The following is a 25,422-nucleotide window of genomic DNA, read 5'->3' as shown; positions in this document are numbered from 1 at the left end:
ATTAGATTTACTTTTACCTTGATACTTTATTGATATACTTATTAGATAACTTTATTTTATTATCCAAATTTATATTATTATTAAGAATTAGAGTTCTAAATGGGTCAGGTTAGGTCAGGTTATATTACACTGGTAAAAAAATGATTTATCCTACACATATCTTACACATATTGGGTACTTAAAATGTAGAAAATCATACACAAATAATACATATATCATACACATATCGGGTACTAATATATATATCATACATATATCAGGTACCTGATAGGTATACTATATATATAAGTACCCGATATGTGTATGATATGTGTATTATTTGTGTATGATTTTCTACATTTTGAGTACCCGATATATGTAAGATATGTATAGGATATGTGTAGGATAGACCATTTTTTTACCAGTGTTAGGTTATCTGTTTGACCTAACCTGAACTGAAACCTGGAAATTTTCAGGTTTTTTATTAAAATATCAAAAAAAAAATGATGCAATACATTTTTTTTGAAAATATTGCGATTCACTTTTTTATATTAAAATATAAAAAGGTGAATCGCAATATTGCAATTAGCTTTTTTTATATAAAATCAATATAAAAAAAGTGAATTCTGATACTGCAATTCACTTTTTATATATAAAATCAATATAAAAAAGTGAATCCCGATATCGCAATTCACTTTTTATATATAAAATCAATATAAAAAAGTGAATCCTAATATCACAACTCACTTTTATTATATAAAATTAATATAAAAAGTGAATATAATACCATCACTTATATTATATAAAATCATAGTTTCAGGTCAACAGGTCATTCAGGTTATATTGATATTACAACCTGAACTGATACTGAATTGCAATTGCTAAACCTGACCTGATAAATTCAGGTCAACCTGTCAGGTTACCTGAATTTGGTCAACCTGTTTGGAACTCTATTAAGAATGGTATTTTTTCTTTTTTAATTGTAACTATTCTTGTACTTTTATTCTTTTTTATGAATATAAGCTAATAAAATATTATCCAAATTTTTTGGGTTATTATTTTTCAATAAATGATTTAAAGCTTATTTAAAATGTTTTATAAGTTAATCATATTCAATTTTTTTTTTGTATATATTATTAAATCTAAATGTTATTATGATACCTTAAAATGGAATTAGATTTCTAAATATTATTAACTTGAATTTAATTTAAATTTTTAGATAATGTATTAATAAATGGTTCATTAAAAATAGAGTTAATATAATTTTAGATATTGCCTTAAAGTTATTCTGTTGGTATAAAAATGAAAAATGGTCTTTTGATCTTTTTCAGTCTTTAAAAATTTTTCAAAAAAATAACAAGGCTACACACTCAATTTTTTGTAATATAGCAGAATTGGCTAAAGACTAAAAAGTGGCAAAATTTGGCCTTTATCTTATTTTTTCTAAGACCAGCAGAGATCAAATTAGCTTAAAGACTGCAGTCTTAAAACTTTTGTCATAAAAACCTATAAAAACCTATATAATTCTAAATTGACTGATTGAATTAAACCCAAATTTTGCCATATTTTGATCTTTAACTAATTCTGTAACATAATAAAAATTTGGATGTATAGCTTTATTACTTTTCAAAAAACTTTTAAAAACTGTTAGAACTGGATAAGTTTAAAAAAAAACTATTTACCATTTTTATATTGACATTAATATTATATGAAATAAAGTATTTGAATTTTCATTTCTTAATTATTAATTTAAAATAATGGTGACATACAATTCCATGTGAAACTAATAATAAATATATATATAAATAAGTTTCATTATTAAAGATTAAAATATATTAGTATGAAGTTAGTACCATATAAGAAATAACTTACTATACATCTTTGATTATTCTCTTGAAATAGAACTAATTAATGTCTTTAAATATATTTGCCAAAAATTATAATTTTCTTTTTATTTATTACCCATATTCTAAGATGTATAAAATACATCAAGAAAATTTTAAACATAAATACAAAATATATTAAATATATCTTACTATTTAATTATTATTAGATTTAACATTATATTCATTAAATTCATTCTGATTCTAAAATAAATATAATAATAAATTCAATTAAAAAACTCTTATCTTAATTCTAATCTATAACCTTAATTCTAACTTTAATTTTAACTCTAATTCTAACATAACCCTAACTCTAACTCCTAATTTTAAACTAATTCCTTATTCTAATTTCACTAAACTAATCATTTCTTACCAATTAATTATTAATAAATTCAAAAGTCTATTTACATTTATAAATAAAATACTGATTTATATATTTATTTATAGAATTTATGGTGAAAAGTATTTTTTGATTGCACTATTAATAGTATTAAAGAAATTATTTATAATAAATAGTCAATGAAATGTTGTTAATTTAAATTTTTATATTAAAAAATCTTTATTTATTAATTCTTTTTGTATTTGAAAATCTAAAGCTTCAATTACGTCAGCTATAGTTAAATTAGAAGAAATAGTTTTATAAATAATTGCATTAATTGATTCAATATGTTGTGTTGATTGCATTTCAGCTATAAATATTTAGTTTATAAATGTATGTGTTCAAGAATGCCACATTGATTATACAATTGAAATACTCATTACTATTAGAAAAATTTTTCAATAAAGATTGAAATCATTGCTCAAAAATGTTTACACATAATGAGTTTCATATTTTTCAGAAATTATGAATAAATTAATTAAAGTTTATAACTTTAAATTATTTGAGCAAATTTTAAGATATATATCAAATACAATAGATATGATAGATATTTTCTTATATGCAATGTTTATGGCTGGATCTATATTAATTAAAATAACCTTTAGTTCAGATTCTGTTATATCTAATATCTGTTGTAAATCCTATTCATAACTTTTCTGTATTTTATTATTTAAAAAAAGCTTAAGCTTCCAAATGTAATTTTCTATTATTATTAACTAATATAAATAAAAACAATAAATAATTGTATTTATATACTATTTTTATATAAATAAAAAAAAAAAAGTATTTATATATTATTAGTAGATTAGTAAATAACTAATACTTATTAGTTTTTAAAGTATTATCATGTAAAATTACTAAAATAACATCTGCTAAGTAATGAAACTATAAATTAATTTGATTTGCCATTATCCAAAATATACTACACAATCTGTCATTACTATTAATATTAATTAATAACTGTACAAATATTATTGACTCTTCCTTTTATTATTTGAAAAGAAATTTTAATAAGATAAATACATTTGAACCAAAAATCTGTTTTTTGTATTTAATCTTTTGAATGGCATTTAATAAATCTTGAATAAGAAAATTAAATATTCAAAATTTTGCAGCAAATCTTATATTATCAGTAAGTAGTTTATGATTATATTCAAATTGTATAAAAGTAATACATATAAAATTATTACTTTCTAATTTACTTAAATTAATATACCATTTGCTATCTATTTTTTTAATTTTTTGTTGCATTATTAGTCAATTAATTTTAACTTTTTAGGCTTATATTTTTCAGTATACTCGCAAATAAATGTTCTTTTTCTTATAATTCAATTAGTAGTATTAAATAACTGTGTTTTGCTATATTTAACTTAATACCGATTAATAATAAAACTTTTTTGTCTTTTATGCTCTTTTATATAATATTCAGTGATATTTTAACTGAAGAACTAAAATATGAAACAACAACTAATTCTACAGATTGAGTTAATAAAGGATATTCAGATATATTAAAGTCTTTTAATTCTAAACTTAAAACAAATCTTATAAAAAAGACAGTTATATCAAAGTTTTTTGAACCTATATAAAATTATATTAATTTATAAATTTATAGCCACACAAATGTAAAATATATATTAAAATACTAACTTTTATTAGTTTTTTAATTTTTATCTTTATTCAAAGTAAAATTTTTATTTTATATAATAAAAAGTTGAAAACATATTATTCCAAATGATTTACAATAATAAAATTCAAAATAATAAATTTAATATTTATAGTAATAAGAGCTATCCATTTTTTTTTATTTTTGTAACTTTATGCAAAAAAAAAGAAGACAAATCAAAAAAAATAGGCTTATTTATCATATAGTATTACATTAGTATTACATTATTTTAAATCATAGATTTACATTAATTACATTATTTGAAAAAATAAAAATTCACAATAATATTACATTTTTTTATAATAAAAAAATTTTTTTCAACAATAAAAAAATCAAATTAATGAAATATATAATAGAATATGAAAGATAAAAGATATATAGGATATAGATTCACACGTCAAATAAGTAAAAATCGGTCAAATATCGGACTGCCGATTTTTGGCTGTATTTGTCTGATTCGTGGCTTTATTCAGCCGATTTTATGGCGCGAATTGCTAAAAATAGAAATTCCTCTTTTTAATGACAAAAAATAGGAATGCCGCATTTTAAACCATCATGCCGATTCAAACAATAATCGGACTGCCGACTTGTAAATAAATTTACAAAATATCATCACAATCAGACTGCCGGCATGAAAATAAACATGCTGATTCATAACATATAGAAGTGCCGATTTTTAAATCAGAACAACAAACATTTTATATTACCTGCCGATTCTTCAATAATCTCCCAAATCGGACTGCCTATTGTACCGATTCGTATAATAATTTTTCAAAAAATAAGTGCCGATTTATAAATTGGCACAACAGACTTACACTACCATGCAGATTCATGCAGTAATCATCCAAAATCGGACTGCGATAATCATGCCATTCTCACAAATAGAAATGCCGATATATAGATCAGTAAGAACAATACTTAAAATAACATATGCCTGTTTTTATTTCGATCACAAATAGTTTTGAAAAGGAATGCCGATTCATAGATCGGTAAGAGCAATACTTAAAATAACATATGCCTGTTTTTATTTCGATCACAAATAGATTTGAAAAGGAATGCCGATTCATAGATCAGTAAGAACAATACTTAAAATAATCTATGCCTGTTTTTATTTCGATCACAAATAGATTTGAATAGAAATGCCGATTCATAGATCAGTAAGAGCAATACTTAAAATAATCTATGCCTGTTTTTATTTCGAGTAAGCCAGAATCTTTCTATTTTTGATTTTTTCGTAATTCATCATTACCCGTTTTTTTCTATTATTGACCGATTTTAATTTATATGAACACATTGTAATATACGTTTTTTTATTTTGCAGTTTATGATATATTTATTATTATATTCTTGCTATATTTATTATTACTATGTGCTATAATCATCTTACTATTTTCTTTCACTTTTTAAAAGAGAACGTTTTTTAGTAGTTGATCTCCTAATAATTTCTTTTGGAACCACTAGTCGAAATGGATCATCCTTTTCATCGCCTGTCATCGATAAAAATATAATCATTATTATCGGTTTTCTTATCGTCATCATTCTTATCGTCATCATTCTTATCGTTATTATCATCGTTAACGTTATTGTCGTTTTTATCGTTACTAGCATTGTTTTTATCTTTGTCGTTATTGTCGTCATTGTTATCGTCATTGTTATCATCGTCACTATTATCCTCTTCATCACCATCTTCGTCGGATTCTTGTGCAACCCAGCTTGACGAAATCCACCAACTGGGAATGTTCTCCTTTGGTTTGCTTTTTTTGTCAAAATTTTCATCTGAGCGGTAACGTGGACGACTTAAACCAGATCCGATGCTAATACCAATTTCTTCCGATCGATGTAGAATTTTTTGAATCTAATAAAAATTTATAATTTATTAAGCATAAATGTTATATTCATTAATAACATCACGACTTCGCATACTCCCGACGACCGCCACTTCTTGTCGTAAATCTTTATTACTGAATTATTGTTAATTAATCGACCTGATCTTGTATTTTTACTGCGTTCTTTGTTTGCTAATTCCTCGTCTTCTGTGGACCATTCGTCCGAGTGTATGTCTGAAGTATTAGTCGCCTTTATACAATCTTTGATAAATTCTTCCCATTTTAAGTTACGAGGTTGGCATTCAGTCAAAAGTTTGTCTCGTGTCGATATCATGTGCTGCAATCCTCTTCTGCGCCGGGACATCTTCTATTGAAGAGTAAATTAAAAAATTAATTAATTGTATATGTTTTTATTATTAAATAATGAATTTTATACCTGATCCCTTCTGGATATCATGTGTTGTCTTTTGGTATATTCCGGCATTTTACCCTCTTTTTGCAGTTTCCAAATCTCTCGGCGAGATTTATGCAATTGTTTTATGATTCTTACTATCTCTATATCATATGCTACAATAGAAGGATTCATGGCCGATTTTACTGCTGGCAAAAGTTTTCTTTCTATTGTTTTTTTTTGTTCACTGTACGTCTTTGATAGGTCGAATTGAAGCGACTGATTAAGATTATTGAGAATATGGACTACTTCATCCTATTTAATAAAACAGTCATTAAATGATCAAATATTTAATTTAATAAAGATAAATTTTAATAAAAATGTATATTTACGTGAAGTGTCTTCTTATAATTACTTGACATGAGTGGCAGCTCACGTTTCTGTTCTCTAATAAGAATAGGCGATAAGCTTCTATTGGGACGATTAACTAAAGGTTCTTCATGACTAGCATTTTTTTCGGTTAGGTTATTTAAGCGTTGTGTGAGATTTAAGATTACATTTCTTAATTCTTGAATTTCTTGGTTTTCAATGCCACCTATTATAAGTCAGTATTTAATATAATTCATTTTGAAATTTTTTTTTTACATGTAAGTCAGAATAGGAGCGTGAGGGAAATAATACCGCTATTTAGAGCCGGAGTAATTGAAGAGGAAGGTTGATTTTGCAATATCGAAGATTGATTTGTAAGTGTTCCTATAATAATTATGTTAAATCGGTATATGTTTTGAAATGTAATTAAGACTAATTTAAATAATATTACTTTTTGTTAATGATCTCCCTCTATTTTGTGGTGATGAATCTTTGGATGAGAGAGTGGTAAATTGATCATTAGAATCAGATACTTCATAATAGGATCGATGATGGTTAGAACTGTGGGATCTAGATTGTGATTTATGTGATCGATGATGTCGACGTGAACGGATAGGGGAACTAGAATGGGATGGAGAGATATGTTGTTGTCGTAATCGGTGACTACGAGATTGGGAACGACTACGACTACGACTACGAGATTGGGAATAACTACGACTACGAGATTGGGAATGACTACGACTACGAGGTTGGGAACGATAATGGGAACGACGTGAATGAGAATGACGATGTGAACGACGTGAGTGAGAACGACGATGGGAACGACGTGAATGGGATCGTTGATGAGAACGACGTGAGTGAGAACGACGATGGGAACAACGTGAATGGGATCATTGATGAGAACGATGTGAGTGAGAACGGGAATCTGATTCTTTTTGTTGAGATCTAGTATTGAGGTTCCTATGCATCCCGAGAAATTTGTAAAAATTTAAATCTTTTCATTATGGTATTTATTATTAAAGATCGGACAAGAGATAAAAAGGCACTTTATATACATATTTTGAATCATCCTATCATTTAACGCGTAATTGCCTAATCAAAATAAACATAAAATAAATTATTAACTTCGTTATCACATATCAATAAATTTATACTACATCGCTATCCATCAATTAAATATATTAATAATCAATTAATATCATTAAACTTAATTAAATTAATTACTTACGGAAGTTTGTTTTTCCGGTAGGAAATCTGTGACGCGACGAAATAGCGATACGTGACGAAAAAGCAATAGGAAATATTTTTGTGTTTTTCTGGTAGGAAATTTATAGCGATACGTGACGAAAAAGCAATAGGAAATATTTTTGTGTTTTTCCGGTAGGAAATCTGTGACGCGACGAAATAGCGATACGTGACGAAAAAGCAATAGGAAATATTTTTGAAACCGTGATGTGAACGCAAAAAGCGATAGAAAATATTTTCGAAACTGTGATGTGAACGAAAAGAGAGAAATATTTTCGAACTGTGATGTGAACGAAAAGAGAGAGGAAATATTTCGAACTGTGATGTGAACGAAAAAAAGCGATATAAATATCGTCGAAGAAAGCGTGGTAAACATACACAAATATATCATGATTGGCACCTCCGATTTTGTAGGATTTATGCATCTGGCGCGTGACACTTATGCGTCATCCAGTCACGTGTAGTAACAAACTGCGCCCAAGGCAGAAAATTAGTACTTATTGGGCAATAAAAGAATAACTTTTTATACTTTTATACGTGATTTTGATATTTTGATTAAAAATAACTCAATCAATTAATTTTTAATAAAAAATAATATAAAATCTTTCAACTAGATAACATACAAAATCGCCAAAATTTTTTTTTTCATTCTTTATGAAACTTGATTAAAAAAACAGCGCATAAATTTAACCACTAATAACATCGTTGATGTAATAAAGTTCTGAGTTCCATTCTGCCTGCGTACATGAATAACATCTACAGGGAGATGTTCCCCATGTCGATAGGGAGGATGATCCCCATACTAGACTGACTTTTTGTTTAAATTATAGTTCATATGTATTACTACTAAAATGATAGATGCAAGTTTATCACGATCATTCGGCGCTGATGGACAAATCGTTCGTTGAGATACTTGTTACATGCAGTATGATGATTAATTACTATTAGATTTATACAAAATTTATGACATTTTAAATCGATTTTAAAGGTATTAATATTATCTTATCTTATATTATGAAAAAGAAGCTGGTTTAATAGCCAAAAAAAAACATCATATTTACAAAATATAAAGGAATTTTCAAATTAAAAAATGAAAAAATGAAATATAATTGATTAATCATGACTTGTGAAATTTGAAGTATTCTGATAAGCTGCTAAATGTAGGTGATTGCGATTGTTGTTGCGATTGTTGTTGCGATTGTTGTTGCGATTGTTGTTGCGGCTGCGTTTGTTGATGTTGTTGCGAAAAATATAATCGTAAATTTAAATCATAAATTTCTTTTTCATAGTCTTTTATTTTTTCGTCGTATATTTTTAACCACTCCACCAAATTATTGTTTTCACGGGAACTTTTCTCCAACTTATTAAGTAATTTCTTTCCCGAATCGTACACAACTTTTTTAAAGTCCAGCAACTGGACTTGCAAATCGGCAACTTCCTTATCCTACCCCTTTAATTCCTTTAGCATTCGCTCTCTTCTATTTTTTTTGCGATTTCGCGAGGATTTGCGAGAATTCAACGATGGTTTGCCCATTTTTGCGAAAATAATCTTTCTGGCTAATCTCAGAATTTATAATTCGATGAATAAAGCATGTATTATTGCTAAAAATGGCTAATAACATTCATTATGCTATATTTTAGGGGGTGGGAGAGGCGCAAAAGTGCCTGTCAGGTGGTATTTTCCAATCATATATATATAAATTGGTTAAAATCCCAAAAGATTTTGAGTAAATATTTGTAATATTATAATTAATACAAATTAAAAAAATGTGGCTGATTGTTTCACTTTAATAAGTATCTAGCGGCTTTTTGTGAATCAGAAATTAACTTTTAATATTAATTCAGGATCTCAAAAAATTTCCTAGATAAAAAAATTTTTCAAAAAAATTTCCTATATAAAAAAAAATTTTCAAAAAAATTTTCTAGATAAAAAAATGTCTAACCCTCGAGCTGTTGCCAAATCTAATAGAACAAGAATAAGAACTAAAGTATACTGCTTTTGTAAAGAATGTAATGGCAAGTTAGTGGACCCAAGAACGAAAACTAAACATGGGTTAAAATATAATATATCTTATGCGAATAATAATTTTAGTAACAATTATCAAGAAGCTGAGCCTTCTAATGCTAATCCATCTAATAATTTTGGTGATGATTATCAAGAGGCTGGGCCTTCTGATGTTGGACAATATACTGACGATAATAATGCAATGGAATGCGAACCTTTACTCGAGATGATACCTATACATGAATCGGCAAAACATAAATTCACAAAGAAAGGGAAAATATCTGATCACGTTCTTGAAAATTTATTACCGGATAACGGAAGAGATATGAATGATGATCAAGATAGAGATTTTGAAGACTATGACGACGAAAATAGAGATTCTGAAAGGTTTGAAGATGATGACGAAGATGGTGTTTCTAGCGATTTTGAAGATGATGACGAAGACAGTAATTTTGGAGATTTTGAAAGCGATGAAGAATATAGAGACTCTGAAGATTTTGAAGATGATGATGAGGAAGAAGTCAATTTTGCGTCAAAAGATTTTGACGATGGTGAACCAAAACTTCCTAATATCAACAATGATAATTATACCTGGATTATCTTATGGATATTACAATATCAACAAAGATATAAGCTTCCTAATGTTTCAATAGATTCTTTATTTAAATTTCTAAGGTTTTTTCTTTTAACGGTAGATGAAAATAAATTTTCATCTTTTCCTTCCTCCCTGTACGTAGCCAAAAAAATATTGGGAATATCAACGAATATTATCAAATATGCCGCATGTAATAAATGTCACAAATTGTATGACATAAATGAAATATCAAACACAACCGAAGTACCAACATGTAGTTTTATAAACTACCCGAATCATAGCATAGAAAGATTTCGACAAAAATGTAATAACCCTCTAGTCAAAAAAATAGACAGTAATAAAGATGGTGGAAATAATCCAATTATCCGTCCGATAATGACATTTCCATTAGTTAACATTAGGCGCCAACTAACCCTATTTTTCGGTCGCAAAGATTTTGAGGTGACATGTCGAAAGTGGGCAGAAAGGGAAAACGAAACTGAAGCCTTATTTGACATTTATGATGGGAGGATTTGGATGAGTTTTGAAGATGGCAAAGGAGAACCATTCTTCAAAAAAGAATACGCCGAAACTCATATCGGATTAATGCTAAACATGGATTGGTTTCAACCCTATATAAATTCCCAATATTCTGTCGGTGTAATATATGCCGTTATTTGTAACTTACCCCGAAGCGAACGTTTCAAGCCCTACAATATTCTCACACTAGCAGTTATACCCGGTCCTAAAGAGCCAAAGAAACATGAAATCAACAATTACTTATACCCCATCATAAATCAGCTGAATCGGTTATGGGAAGGGTATCATATAAAAACCTACGAATATAACAACGGTCGTTTTATCCATGGCGCGATAATAGGTTGTGCTAGTGACGTTCCTGCGACTCGAAAATTATGTGGTTTTATATCAGCTCGAATCGCATGTTATCGATGCTATAAATCAGCAAACTTGGTAAATAATCAACCCAATTTTGGTGGGTTTGAAGACATTGACGACTGGTTTGTTGAGAGAGATATTAATTTAATAAGGGAGAAGGCACGTGAATGGAAGAAATGTGCAACCGAAGAATCGCGTAAGGCTCATGTCTCACAGTATCATGTTCGTTGGTCGGAAGTATACCAATTACCTTATTTTAATTCTGTGCGCTTTTGCGTAGTTGATCCCATGCACTGCCTCTTTCTCGGGGTAGCAAAGTGAATTGTAATGAAGCTCTGGATCGACGAAGGTATATTAAATAATGAAAAGCTCAAAATAATGCAAGAGCGAGCCGACTTGATAAAATTTCCAAGTGACCTCGGTCGCCGTCCCGTTAGAATAGCCACTGGCGACGGCTTTTCAAATTTTACGGCGGACATGTGGAAGACGTTTGTTCTAATTTTTGCAATACCTATCACATGGAATCTCTTGGGAGAGATCGATCGAAAAATTCTTGCTTATTTCGTACGTTCCTGTAAAATTTTAACAAATCGGGAACTACAAAAAAGTGATCTAAACGAAGCATTTACAAAACTACTCGAAATGAATAAATTAATTGAAAAAAAATACGGACAAAAAAAAATAAGCCCAAATCTTCATTTATGCCTTCACATATGTGAATGCGCTTTAGATTATGGACCTTTATCCTCATTTTGGTGTTTTAGCTTCGAACGAATGAACGGAATTCTAGGTATGATATATTAATTTCGCCGATTTGAAAATCGTATTGTTTTTTTTTAATTTATACAGATTGACCAATTTATTTCTTAAGAACATAGGATCGTATAAAAATAGCAAACGTAACATTGAACCAGAGCTATTAAAAATAATGGTTGAAAGTTCCTTTTTAAACTATTACCTCACAAATTGCGATAGCAATATATTAAACACCACTTTGGACATTATAAAGCCTAGAAAATCTGCAGGAAGCTTGGCTGCACTTGACGATTTTACAAGTGATGAGTATCAAAATTTTCTGAGGCTTTCACTTATCGAAAATGAATCGGCTTATGGAACAGAACGTTTTCCTGGGTTGCTAATGAAACCGCGCCAAGAAACATTTCTCCCAAACCGCGTCTTGGACTTACTGGTTGAGTTTTATAATAGTTTGTATGAAGAACATTTCGTCCCCATTTATTCTATAACGGGTCCAAATAACGATATTGTTGTAATTTCCAAAATTATACAATACGGTAGAATAAGAATTGGGGCGGATATATTTGGTTCCATTCAGGCAGCTCGTCATGAGAAATCATCATACATATTAGCTCGTTTTGAGCAGGAAGATGGAACTATAGACACATACCCCGGTCAAGTTCAATTTTATTTTGAACATACTATTTATTTAAAAAATTCATCATCATTAACTCATTCGCTAGCACTAGTTAAATGGTACAGGCCGGCCCAAGATCATAGGACAAGATATTTTTGTCAAGTAGACGATGACATAAAATCATGTAATATAGAATTATGGACAAATGGGTTTTATGATATGAGTCGAGATAGTATTATACCGGTACATCATATATTAGGAAAATTTATAAAATGTGATTTTAATATTGGAACGAGAAAGATAAAAGAATATATGGCCGTGATTCCTTTAAATAAAAAAATTTCGTTTTAAAAAACAAATGAATCTTATATAAAATTGTTTATATGTAAATCGGAATGACGAATTTGAATTATATAACATTTGTATTTGATTAAATTATAACTAATTTTTTTTATTAAAGGATATATCATATTTTTATTATATTATTATTATATTATTGTTACATATATTATATTTATAAAACTACTAAAGGGTTATTATCGTTGTTGTTGTTGTTGTTGTCATCGAATTCGTTGTTATTATTATTGCCACTATTGTTATTATTGTCATCCTCATCATTATTGTCATCATTATTATTATTGTCATCATTATTATTATTGTCATCATTATTATTATTGTCATCATTATTATTATTGTCATCATTATTATCACCACCTTCATTATGACTTTCATTGCTGTCTTCGCTGTCTTCGCTGTCTTCGCTAACTGGCGCCCAGGTGGAAGAAATCCACCAGTCTGGCATTATTTCTGTCGGTCTACTTTTATTATCGATGACATTATCTAAACGATGACGCATACGGATTAGACCAGTTCCAATACTCTCCCCGATTTCATCCGCCCTACTTAGAATTCTCCTAATCTAATTAAAAAAAAAATATTATTTATAAATGTTATATTGATAAAGAAATAACTTTACATACTCTCGTAGATTTCCATTTTTTTTCATGTATTTTGATTACAGAATTCGATTTATCTAAACGTTCTGGTCTTTTCTCTAGATTTTTTTCATTGTTGGCAAGATTTTCATCTTCCGATGACCACTCATCGGAATGAAGTTCCGAGATCACTACAATTTTTTCACAATCTTTCATGTACTCGTCCCAGGTAATTTCTTGAGGTTTGCAGTCATTTAAAACCTTGTCTTTTGTGTTAATCATGTGTTGTAAACCGCGTTTACGTCGCGTCATTTTCTGTTAAAAAGTTAATTAATAGTTAATTAATAATGTTAATTGATTGCATAGACAATTAGAAATAATTGACAAATTTTGCATTTTATTAAATTTCGTACTTGGTCTCGCCGAGAAGTCATATGTTGACGTCTACTGTGCGTATCTAATTTGCCATCCTGGGTTATTTTCCAGATATCTCGGCGAGACTTATGAAGCTGTTTGATTACATTAACAATCTCGGTATCGTATACTTCAATCGATGGATTCATTGCCGCTTTTACCGCTGGTAAAAGTTTTTTGTTTATTGATTTCTTCTGGTCACTAAACGTTTGTGAAACATCAAACGAAATTCTGGAACCTAAATTATTAATGATTTGAACAACTTCATCCTATTTAAAATAATAATGAATATGATTAAAGATTATAAAAGATAAATATTTTATAATAGAGGTGTAACTTACACGAAGTGTTTTTTAAAGCCTGGAGTCATTGGTGATAGTTTTTTTCCTTTATTTCTGCTTATTACGGGTGATAGACTTCGATTAACACTTGTTGTTATACTCGCGATCGTCTTATCACTAGAATGGCTGGAGTTACTGCCTGTCAAAGCCTCCAGTCGACTAGACAATTGTGATACCGCGCTTTTTAGTTCTTGAATTTCTTGATTTAATAATTTTATAATAGGAAAAACAGTTATGCAAAGAAGCGCGAAGTTGATGAAGCGATGATATGAATGGGTCCTCACCTAAAAGATTGCGAAGATTGCTCTTCTTGATGATGTTGCTGTTGTCCACCTATCAGAAGTTAATAAAATATTATAAATTTATTATATTTTTAATTGATTTGATAATAATATATATATATAACCACCTTCCGATAAATCCGGCAAATTTCCTATTATTTTACAAGTAATTAGTACAGGTCATATTAAATATAATTTCAATAAAAATATAAATAATAATACTTTTTGTTAACGATCTCCCCCTAGAGGGGAGAGAGGATTGTTGAGAATGAGAATTGGAAGAACGAGAATGATAATGATGTCGACGTCGACGAGAGTGAGAGGAGGAGGAGGAGGAGAGAGAATGATAATGGTGTCGAGAACGAGAATGATGTCGACGTCGACGTCGACGAGTGAGGAGGGAGAGGAGGAGGAGAGAATCATAATGGTGTCGAGAACGAGAATGATGTCGACGTCGACGTCGACGAGTGAGGAGGGAGGGAGGGGAGGGGAGAGAACGAGAATGATGTCGACGTCGACGTCGATGGGAGTGAGAGGAAGGAGATTGATGATATTGCTGAGAGCGGACCCTGAGAAGGAGAACGAGGATGTGATTCGCTACGTGAAATAGGAATAAGCGTCAATTTATTTTTTTTTCATTTTAATAATGTAAAGAAACAAGATTGAACCGAAAAGAAAGGTGAAAAGTCACCTATTTAACCATTACTTACATCATTAAAATAATATCATAATCGTTATCTCTTAATTAAAAATTAATATCATCGATATCACTTAATTAAATTAATATCATCGATATCACTAAATTAATTATCATGTGTATATCACTATTAAAATTAAACTAAAAATTGATACCATCGATATCACTTAATTAATTATCATGTATATATCACTATTAAAAATCGTAAAATGAAATTTACTTAACAAAACAATCAATCAACCATCGTTCTAAAATTCGATAAAGGGATGGAGAAAGTTTTATATAAATAATTATTGATTTGTTTGTTCACGTGAAATATTAACAAATAATTATACTACGATTATTGCCGTTTTCGACAATTGGAATGTCGAACAATATAAGGCGATTTTATAGTAACCAATCAATTGACAAAAGTATTTTTTTTAATCATGATTGTTGCAATTGGGCGTATGTATCAGTTTGGAAACGGCTAAACTATCACTCGTAAATACTAACCATTGTGGGTCCAGAGTGAAAATTCATGTGATTTGCAAATTTTTAGACATTCCGGACCTATAGACCTTAAGGGACAGGTCTATTTAAATAATTACTTGCACTAGTTAAATGGTATAAACCGATTCATGATTCTCAAGATAAGATTTTATTGTCAAGTATATAACGACATAAAATCATGTAATATAGAATTATGGATAGAGATAGTATAATACCAATATATAATGTATTATTACATGTAATTTAATGTTGAAGTGAGAAAGATAAAAAATTATATGGCAGTTATTCCTTTAAATAAAAAAATAACATTTTAATAAAATGAATTTTCTATAAATTTGAATAACGTTATTAAAAATCGGCTCAAATCTCAAAATAATATATTACTAATTTAAAGTTGCTATTCTCCTTATTCTAAAAATAATTATTCTAAAATTCACGTGTATTTTCATCAGCTTGTTCGCGTTTTTCAGGACGCGTATTTTTATTATATAAAATCTACCTTTCATCATTCCATGCCCTTTACTTTCGCTCAATAATTTTTGTCTTTTCATCAATTATATTTTATTAACGCCATTATGGGTTCTCGCCGTTCCACAACCTCGCAGAAAAAATCTAAGGAGCGTTTTAAGACGCTCAAAGCGAAGCGTATGACGACCGTAAAATTTTTGAAAAGTGGGTATCGTACGCAAGGTTCATGGTTGTATTTCTCTAATGGAGTCGCCTGTAGACGGAGTTTTATACTCCAGAGCTGTCCGGTTCTTAGATGGGTCACCTGAAGAGACGAGGTCTTGTACCTCCAGGGCAGTCTCGGTTCTTAAATGGAACAATCCTGAAGAATGCTTCCAAGGACTATCGACTTATTCACTTAGCTTTTGCTAACCACCCATTATTTTTATATACTGTATATGTATTTTTTTATTGCTCAGTGAATGTCGATTGTTATAACAGAGGCCTGGGAACATGCCTTGCGGAGTTAAAAGCAACGAAAAAAGCATTAGATGCTTCGCAAACCAAGATACAAGAGCTCCAAAATGCTCGTCGAAGGACTACTAATGCACTACAAGACTCAAAATGCTCGCAAAGGACTATTAATGCACTGGGGCGGACGCAGAAGATAGGGTTGAGGAGCTGGAGAACCTTGAAGTAGAATCAATTTCTACTCTTCACCGGCAAATACGCAAATTACGATGTAAGTATCTTCCTTATTACTTAAAAATATCTTTGTCCTATTATTTCATATTATTTCATTAACATATCTTTTGTTAATTTCAGCGGAAAATCAAGCTCTAAAAAATCCGAGAAACTTATTACGTTCGCGCTCCAACTTACCTGATAATAATAATAATAATAAAAAAAAAATCAAAATAATTTTTTTTTAAATAATTATGTTCTCTTTTTCCTATATGGTATAAGTATATTTCCATTTGTTAAGTTAAGAAGCTTAACTTAATTTTCATACCTAAGTCTAAGTTTATTATCTTTAAGTATATCGTGAAGGTTTAATTCACTTATTTTCCAATGCTTCCTTTTTTTCTTCTCTATCCGAATTTTCATTGTTATGAAGTCGGTACATTAGTGTATATATATATATATTAAAATTATTAAGTCTGCAGTATTACCGCGACAGTATTATACTTTAAATCGGCAAAGATATGCTGTAATCGGCATGGCTATATTTAAAGGAGCGAATTCCGATTTGTACATCAGACCTGCGATATGAAAAGCGAACAATACTATATAATAATAACGACATCCGAATTTAATATCGGTTTTATTTAACAAAGATCGGTCATTAAAAATTGGTATTTCCGACTGAATTATCGGATTTCGTCGAAAGCTATACTGAAATTAGCGTGGCTATATTTAAAGGAGCGAATTCCGATTTGTACATCAGACCTGCGATATGAAAAGCGAACAATACTATATAATAATAACAACATCCGAATTTAATATCGGTTTTATTTAACAAAGATCGGTCATTAAAAATTGATATTTCCGACTGAATTATCGGATTTCATCGAAAGCTATACTGAAATTGGCATGGCTATATTTAAAGGAGCAAATTCCGATTTGTATATCAAACCTCCGATGTGAAAAGCGGACAATACTATATAATAATAACAACATCCGAATTTAATATTAACAAAGATCGGCCATTAAAAATTGGTATTTCCGACTGATGTATCGGATTTTATTAAAAATCGGCATAAATGGGCAAATCTATACATAAATACGCGAAAAATCGGCATGTATATGCTAATATCGGCAAAACTATTTTAAAAGGGTCAAAATCCGATTTTTTTTCATTCGACCTGTGATTATAAATGGAATTATAGAAAATAGAATGGAATAATAAAATATGAATCTTATAGAATGAAATATAGTTATATAAGATAGGATGGAATGTAAAAATTTTTCAATTCTATTAATATAGATAGTAAATATAAATGTAAATTATAGTGTAATAAATAAAGAAATAACAAATCTAATATTTAAGTAAAAATAGAGTGTTTAATATTAATGCTATTTATACAATTTTACTACTATTTAATTTATCTTGATTGAAATTTTCAAATGAATTATAGATTACAGTCAAACCTTGATATAGTGAACTCTTGATATAGTGAATTTTTCAAATAATTATAATAAATTTCCCTCACTATAACGAATTAACCAATCAAAAATCTTTACTATAGTCTTATAGTGAAGTTGATATTAAATTCTAATTACTAGATACTAAATATTATTAAAATAATTTTATTATTAAAAATTTAATAATTATAGATAATTATTTAATATTTAATTTAATTATTTTGACTTTTAAGAATTAAAGTTAAATTTATTTTGATATTTGATTTTTGACTATTTAAAGATTAAAATTAATCTAATTTCAGTTTTATATATAACAAGAATTTATTTTATCTGATATTTTATCATTAAGAACTAATTTTAATTCTGATGATTCTAAATATAATATATATATATATATATTATTTAGTATATAAAACTAATAAGATTAAAGAAAATTAAATTCATTTTAAAATATGAAATAATGTATTTACCGCACCCTGCCTTACAAATTTATATATATTTGTATGTTTATCATTTGCCATTTTAAGGGGGGGTGCGGTGTATAAACTAAAGATCGACATAAACAATTTACAAAAAAGGAAGGATGCGTTGTAACGCAGGGTGCGGTAAATAAATTCACTCTTAAAATATATTCTTACCAAAATTTATTTCATCAAATTTTTTTAATTCTTTAAATATTTTTATAAGTAAATAAAATTATATTAATATATTATATTTTAAAAATCAATTATTTTTATATAAATCTTACCTGAATTTATTTTATTTAAAGGGTTTGTTTTTTTATTATTTTCTTTATAAAAAAATATATTTATTATTAATAAATTAGTTTTTTTGATTATTTATTATAAAAATATAATAAAAAATCTTTATTTATTTAAAATAAAAGTATATTTTACCTGTTTCATTATTAAGAACTAATTCTAATTCTGATGATTCTAAATATAATATATATATATATTATTTAGTATATAAAACTAATAAGATTAAAGAAAATTAAATTCATTTTAAAATATATTCTTACCAAAATTTATTTCATTAATTCTTTAAATATTTTTATAAGTAAAATAAAATTATATTAATATATTATATTTTAAATAATAATAAAAATCAATTATTTTTATATATAGTTAACCCTTGTTATAACAAACCCTATAGTGAAGATTTTAAGAGATTTGATTGGTTAATTCATTATAGTGAAAGGAAATTTATTATAATTGTCTAAAAAATTCACTATATTAAAGGTTCGCTATATCAAGATTTGACTGTAAATCTTACCTGAATTTATTTTATTTAAAGGGTTTGTTTTTTTATTATTCTCTTTATAAAAAATATATTTATTGTTAATAATTAGTTTTTTTGATTATTTATTATAAAAATATAATAAAAAATCTCAGATTTTATTTATTCAAAATAAAAGTATATTTTACCTGTTTCATCATTAAGAACTAATTCTAATTCTGATGATTCTAAATATAATATATATATATATATATTATTTAGTATATAAAACTAATAAGATTAAAGAAAATTAAATTCATTTTAAAAATATATTCTTACTAAAATTTATTTCATCAAACTTTTCAGATTCTTTAATAAGCAAATAAAATAATATTATAATATTAATTATATTATATTTTAAATAATAATAAAAATCAATTATTTTTATATAAATCTTACCTGGATTCATCTTATTTAATTGATTTGTTTTTTTATTTTCTTTATAAGAAACACATTTATTATTAATAGATTGGATTTTTTGATCATTTATTATAAAAATAAATATAATAAAAAATCTCAGATTTTATTCATTTAAAATAATTAAAATAATAAGTATATTTACCTGATATTTTATTATTAAGAACTAATCCTAACTCTGGTAATTTTAGATTTAATATATATATATTATTTAGTATATAAAATTAACAATATCAAAGAAATTAAACACATTAAAATATATTCTTACCAAAATTTGTCTTATCAAATTGCTTTGATTTTTTAGATTCTTTAATGCAAGAAAAAAAAGTTAATATTATAATCAAATACTAATAATAAGGTGATTTTATATAAATTTTACCATTATTTTTTTCAGCTTCTTCAATAAATTTGTTAGAAACAAATTTGCTATAGCTATGAATAAATTGGCTTTCTTGATTTTCTAATTAGAATAATAAAATAATTTCAGATTTTTATCTAATATTTAAAATAAAGTTAAAGCACAATTTACCTGAAGTTTTATTATCAAGAGCTAATTCTAGTTGCGTTGATTCATGTAACATAAGCAAATATATAAAGTAATATTTTTTTAAAAAAAACATTTTTTTTTAAATATACTTTTACCTAAATTTATCTCATTTAATTGTTTGGATCCTTTAATGTTTGTAAAAATAATAGTTACTTATTTTAGGCTGTTTGATCACTTTGGACAATTCGAATACCAATATTTACCTTGCATCTCATTATCTATAACTAATCCTAGTTGCGTTGAATCTAATACATTACTTACGTCATAATCTAATGCTATTAATTAAAAAAAAAAATTACATTTAATAAAACAATAAACTAACATCATATTATTATGTATTATTATTACAAACTTACGCCGACAAATTGAACTTTTGTGACTTTTATAACTAGAAATAGGTTGACTTCGTTGTATAATATTCGTAATATAATCGACACTTAATTTATCAGCTTGTGCAAATTTATCATAAAATTCCCCATTAAAATACCATTTTCTAAATGTTTTTTCTAAATCAGCAGCTGAAGGTCTTTTTAATGGATCAGGATCCCAACATTTTACCATTAAATCTACATAGATTTTAGGAATTCCTTTAATAATAGGTGGCCTTACACATTCCGTTACTATTCTTAATGCCAGATCACTATTAAGTTCATAACGTGAAAAAGGATTTTGACCCGAAGACACCGCCCACATGATCATTCCAAAACTGTAAATATCGGAAGCTTTAGTATATGAATTTCCGCGTAAGACTTCAGGAGCAACGAACGGTAACACACCAAAAGCATCAGATTTAGATGATTGTATATTAGCGGGACGACTTAGTCCTAAATCTGCCAAATAGGCTGTACCCTCTTTTCCTATTAAAATATTGCCAGTATGAAAATCATGATGCACAAGATCTACTTCATGAACTACTTTCAATCCACTAGATATTTCTACAAGTAATCTTAATTTATCTTCATTCCATTTAAGAGTTGAAAATTTTTTTTGTAAATATTGATTTAAGCTTCCATTTTCTACCAAATCTATTACAATCATATACGATCCTGAGACGGGATCTTGACTTAAACCATAACACCTAAGTACAGCAAAAAAATCGCTTGAATATGTTGTAGCACATTTTATATGAGCTTCTAATTCATGTAAAAATTCTTTTGTAATATTATCTGAACGACCAAGAGTTTTTATAGCAACTTTTTGTTGACCGGATCTGTTAATCCTTCCAAAATTTCCATTTAACATAGTTAAAGGACCACTTTTCCAAGTTGCGGAATAAACTGTACCAAATCCTCCTTTACCAATTTCTTTGATAATATCAAATTCATTAAAAGGAATCCATTCTATACATTCAAATTCATTTTTTGCTTTAAATTGAAATTCTTTAATTAAATTATCAATAACTTCATGACCGCTTGTCCATTTTGATATATTATTAATAAAATATTTCTTTGCACAATTTTGACACCAATTCCGCTCTGATCGCGTATGACCACAATGAATGCATATTGGTGGTAAAATACTTAAAACTTCAAACACCACCAACCAATACAATTTTTGCATTTTCAACGAAAATAAAAAGTAAGTATAAAGTGAAAGGTTTTTGTTGTAATGATTAACAAACATCTGATAATTAACCGTTGAAAATATTAATAAAAATGGAATTGCAAACCCCATTAAATAGAACATTAATTCCTCATAGATAACGGAAGATAATATCTCAAGAGTCGATTTTGAAGTCATTAATATTGCTAGAAACAATTTAAACAAAATCACCATTATAATTGGTGGAATAATATAATGTACAATTTTAAATATTTTTGACCCAAATTCAGAAATTCCGAGTAAATTATTTGGTGCGAAATCAGATAAAAATGTAAATAATATAATAAGAATAATAGAGCTCACATATATATTGTAGTATAATATTGACAATATGAAAAGAAATATGCAAGAATACGCTTGATGAGGTTTTTTATCACAAAATCTCAAAATCACCCATTGAAATTCTTGTCTTGATAATCGCATTCTATCTGCTTCAGTATACAATATATAAGATAACCCTATTACTATAACTATTAGATCAAATCGTGTATTATTAGTATCTTCCGTGTAAACCCATGCACAACTATCTAAAAACGCAATAAAAAATGCAACCAAAACAAGTTTCCATCCTTTATTAAATATAATAGCTTCTAGCAATTCTTTTAAAATAATTAATGTCATTTCTTTTTTTTTAAGGAAAAAAATTAAAATTAGTGTAGTTAATATCATTTTTATTTTGATTTATCTTTTTTTTTTTAAAAAAAAAGAAAGAAAAATTTACGGTAAACGAATTCAATTTATAAAAGAGGGTACACTTATTTACCAAATAAATACATTTGAACGAAAGCGTAAGGATAATCATGTGATCTGATTCTCCATTGTAAATTTATTAAATTTATTTGATTATCAAAATACAGCAAATATTTTGGTTATGGGACCACTAAGCCGATTGTTTCGGTTTCACACAAATTTATTTCGTTATTCCAAATTAAGGTATTGTTATTGAATTCATGATTTTAGTCAAACAAATAAAAAAGAAATCGGAAATTTTCGGCACCGAGTATCATTTTAAATTCCATAATTTCTGGCCAGCTTGACAATATAACAGTTGCATTTAACCATATCACGTGATATGAATTAATCCTATCAGATCTAAGAGATTAAAAAGTTCCAAGTAAATGTAACCTACTGATGTAGGTGGTCCGGGGTGGGTTTAGGGTGGCACTAGTTGGGTCACCCTAAATCTCTTTACAAGCGAGGGTCTGATTTTTTGTTAGATGACAACTGTTTTTGGTAGTTAATAACTTTCTTTTTGATTGTACTACATATTCACTTGCCCGCTTGACATAAAATAAATAAATAAAAATCCAAATGTACAAAACGTTTGATACTTATAAATATTTTTCATTATGAAATTTATAAATTCTTAAGGATACCGATTAAATAATGTAATTTCATAATAGAAAATAAAGAAAATAAGTAATTGTTGTAGGATTTCTATGTATATCATGTGGCCTTCGGCCACATGTTAGATTAGTTATTATAAACATGACTATTGTATATGCTTATGTAAGCACTGGACAATTTTCACGTATGTTATTGATCACTTTATAATAGCGATACACAAATTTTGGTCACTTTATAATTAGCGTTAGTGATATACAAAAATTTTGATCACTTATTCATAAAATAATAAATAAAATACATGAAAAGGTCTCAGTTGCTTACGTTATACATATCCAATAACTTTATTATCAATCATGTTTAATGATAACTGATTTACACTAGGATGCTACTCTAACATGTGCCTTCGGCCACATGATATACATAGCAATCCTTGTGGTAAATCAGTTATAATCTACACTTCCTGAATGTAAATTAATATTAAACATTCAAATTTCAAAAGCAAGCACAAAAACTTTTTTATTTACGTAATATAAACTTTGATAGGTTCAGAGTAAAATTCTTCGTAAAATTCTTCCTTTTTTCAATAAGTCCATTATAATGTTGCAAGGAATTGTCGAATCTGCTATTATTGTAGATCTTAACAACATTCTTTGTAGGCGTTCACATTTGTCGATAACGTTTCACTATTATTTTGAATTGATTGTTGTAAAGTTTACATTGTTGATACTCATGATAAAAATGCAGTCACACGTGATATAATATGATATCCCCAGATTTATTAGAATATAGGCTTATAGGCATTTACCAATACAGAAAACGCGATAAATCGCGTCATATTTAGGAAGGTCGTACAATTCGATCAATATACTATAAAAAAGATTGTGATGTATGTGACGTGAACAATGATGACTTTTCTGTACGGAATCCACCGCCGAGATGATCGAGATGCTTAAATAAAAAACTAAATTTTCTTACATCATCAATCACTCGAACTTCAAATTATTATTATAATGCACTTTTTTAAAATAATCACGAAATGATATCATAATGACTTTTGACAATATATGCTGATTATGTTCAATTTTTTTTTTTTCCTGGATATGCCGATTATTAATAACAATTACTGAAATTGCGCAAAATTCCGAATTTTGTGATATGCAGATCGTACGATAACGTGATAAAACTTTTCAAACTTTTTCATATGCGAAAACTGGGTATAACCGGATTACAACCAAGATTTGAAATAAAATTTTGTTTGTACGCAGATAGATAACAATTACATAATTTAGTTATTTTACATTACACGCAGTTCCATTATTTTTATTATGTGAATTTTAAACAATAAATTCTGGATAATACTGAATTTTTTTTTTTTAAGTGTAACAGGTAAAATGAATACCAGAATTTTGTGTCATTTTTGACAGTATATATATATGCATGTATATATATATTATGAATGTATATATAATATATACAGTATATTTTATATGTATACTATATATACATTTATATCGAAATTAAGCAAACTCGTTATCATACTTGTCACAACTTTTTAAGAAATTAGCCATAATTTTCGAAATTTTCAATCTAAAACCCATATTAAGAATATGCATACAAGTAAGTACATTTGATAGTTCTATGATTCTAGGCGCATACATAAATAAATATAAGCAGATAGATATCACCGAAAGATTTCGATAATTCATTCATTAGATGATGCATGATATGGAACATTTCACACAGCGATGATGCGTACAAATGCCCACATGATGCACACACGAGCATCTATTACTTTATATGATTATGATATATATGATATGATATGTATTAGATTAAGTCCTTAATGAAATTTTTTTACGCACAAACAAATTTCAAGTTTTTTTTGATCAACTTTTC

The 25,422-nt window shown here is 27.6% G+C and overlaps 4 protein-coding genes across 4 annotated transcripts; 1 reads left to right on the top strand and 3 right to left on the bottom strand.

Moving 5' to 3' along the window:
* Positions 1–5,384: 5,384 nt before the first annotated feature.
* OCT59_021388 (uncharacterized protein) lies at positions 5,385–7,384 on the bottom strand (the record flags this gene model as incomplete). The annotated part of the gene is made up of 7 exons (XM_066149840.1): positions 5,385–5,759; positions 5,867–6,097; positions 6,167–6,436; positions 6,514–6,716; positions 6,803–6,874; positions 6,942–7,231; positions 7,371–7,384. The coding sequence occupies 7 exons, from the start codon at positions 7,382–7,384 to the stop codon at positions 5,385–5,387; spliced, it is 1,455 nt and encodes a 484-aa protein (XP_065990706.1).
* Positions 7,385–9,669: 2,285 nt separating this feature from the next.
* OCT59_021387 (uncharacterized protein) lies at positions 9,670–10,529 on the top strand (the record flags this gene model as incomplete). Its single annotated transcript, XM_066149839.1, has 2 exons — positions 9,670–10,415; positions 10,478–10,529. 2 exons carry the CDS (start codon positions 9,670–9,672, stop codon positions 10,527–10,529), a joined length of 798 nt encoding a protein of 265 aa, XP_065990705.1.
* Positions 10,530–13,097: 2,568 nt separating this feature from the next.
* On the bottom strand, positions 13,098–15,269 carry OCT59_021386 (uncharacterized protein; the record flags this gene model as incomplete). Its single annotated transcript, XM_066149838.1, has 8 exons — positions 13,098–13,502; positions 13,564–13,833; positions 13,932–14,201; positions 14,339–14,432; positions 14,558–14,606; positions 14,683–14,706; positions 14,777–15,123; positions 15,265–15,269. 8 exons carry the CDS (start codon positions 15,267–15,269, stop codon positions 13,098–13,100), a joined length of 1,464 nt encoding a protein of 487 aa, XP_065990704.1.
* A 4,467-nt stretch (positions 15,270–19,736) lies between these two features.
* OCT59_021385 (uncharacterized protein) lies at positions 19,737–22,800 on the bottom strand (the record flags this gene model as incomplete). The annotated part of the gene is made up of 10 exons (XM_066149837.1): positions 19,737–19,801; positions 19,893–19,922; positions 20,176–20,208; positions 20,299–20,337; positions 20,410–20,490; positions 20,560–20,586; positions 20,673–20,702; positions 20,781–20,852; positions 20,934–21,103; positions 21,620–22,800. 10 exons carry the CDS (start codon positions 22,798–22,800, stop codon positions 19,737–19,739), a joined length of 1,728 nt encoding a protein of 575 aa, XP_065990703.1.
* Between the last annotated feature and the right edge of the window lie 2,622 nt (positions 22,801–25,422).

Source organism: Rhizophagus irregularis, chromosome 3 (assembly GCF_026210795.1).
Source record: "Rhizophagus irregularis chromosome 3, complete sequence".
Classification (NCBI taxonomy): domain Eukaryota; kingdom Fungi; phylum Glomeromycota; class Glomeromycetes; order Glomerales; family Glomeraceae; genus Rhizophagus; species Rhizophagus irregularis.
Note: the sequence above shows the minus strand (reverse complement) of the source record. Positions and strands in the feature narration are given on the sequence as shown.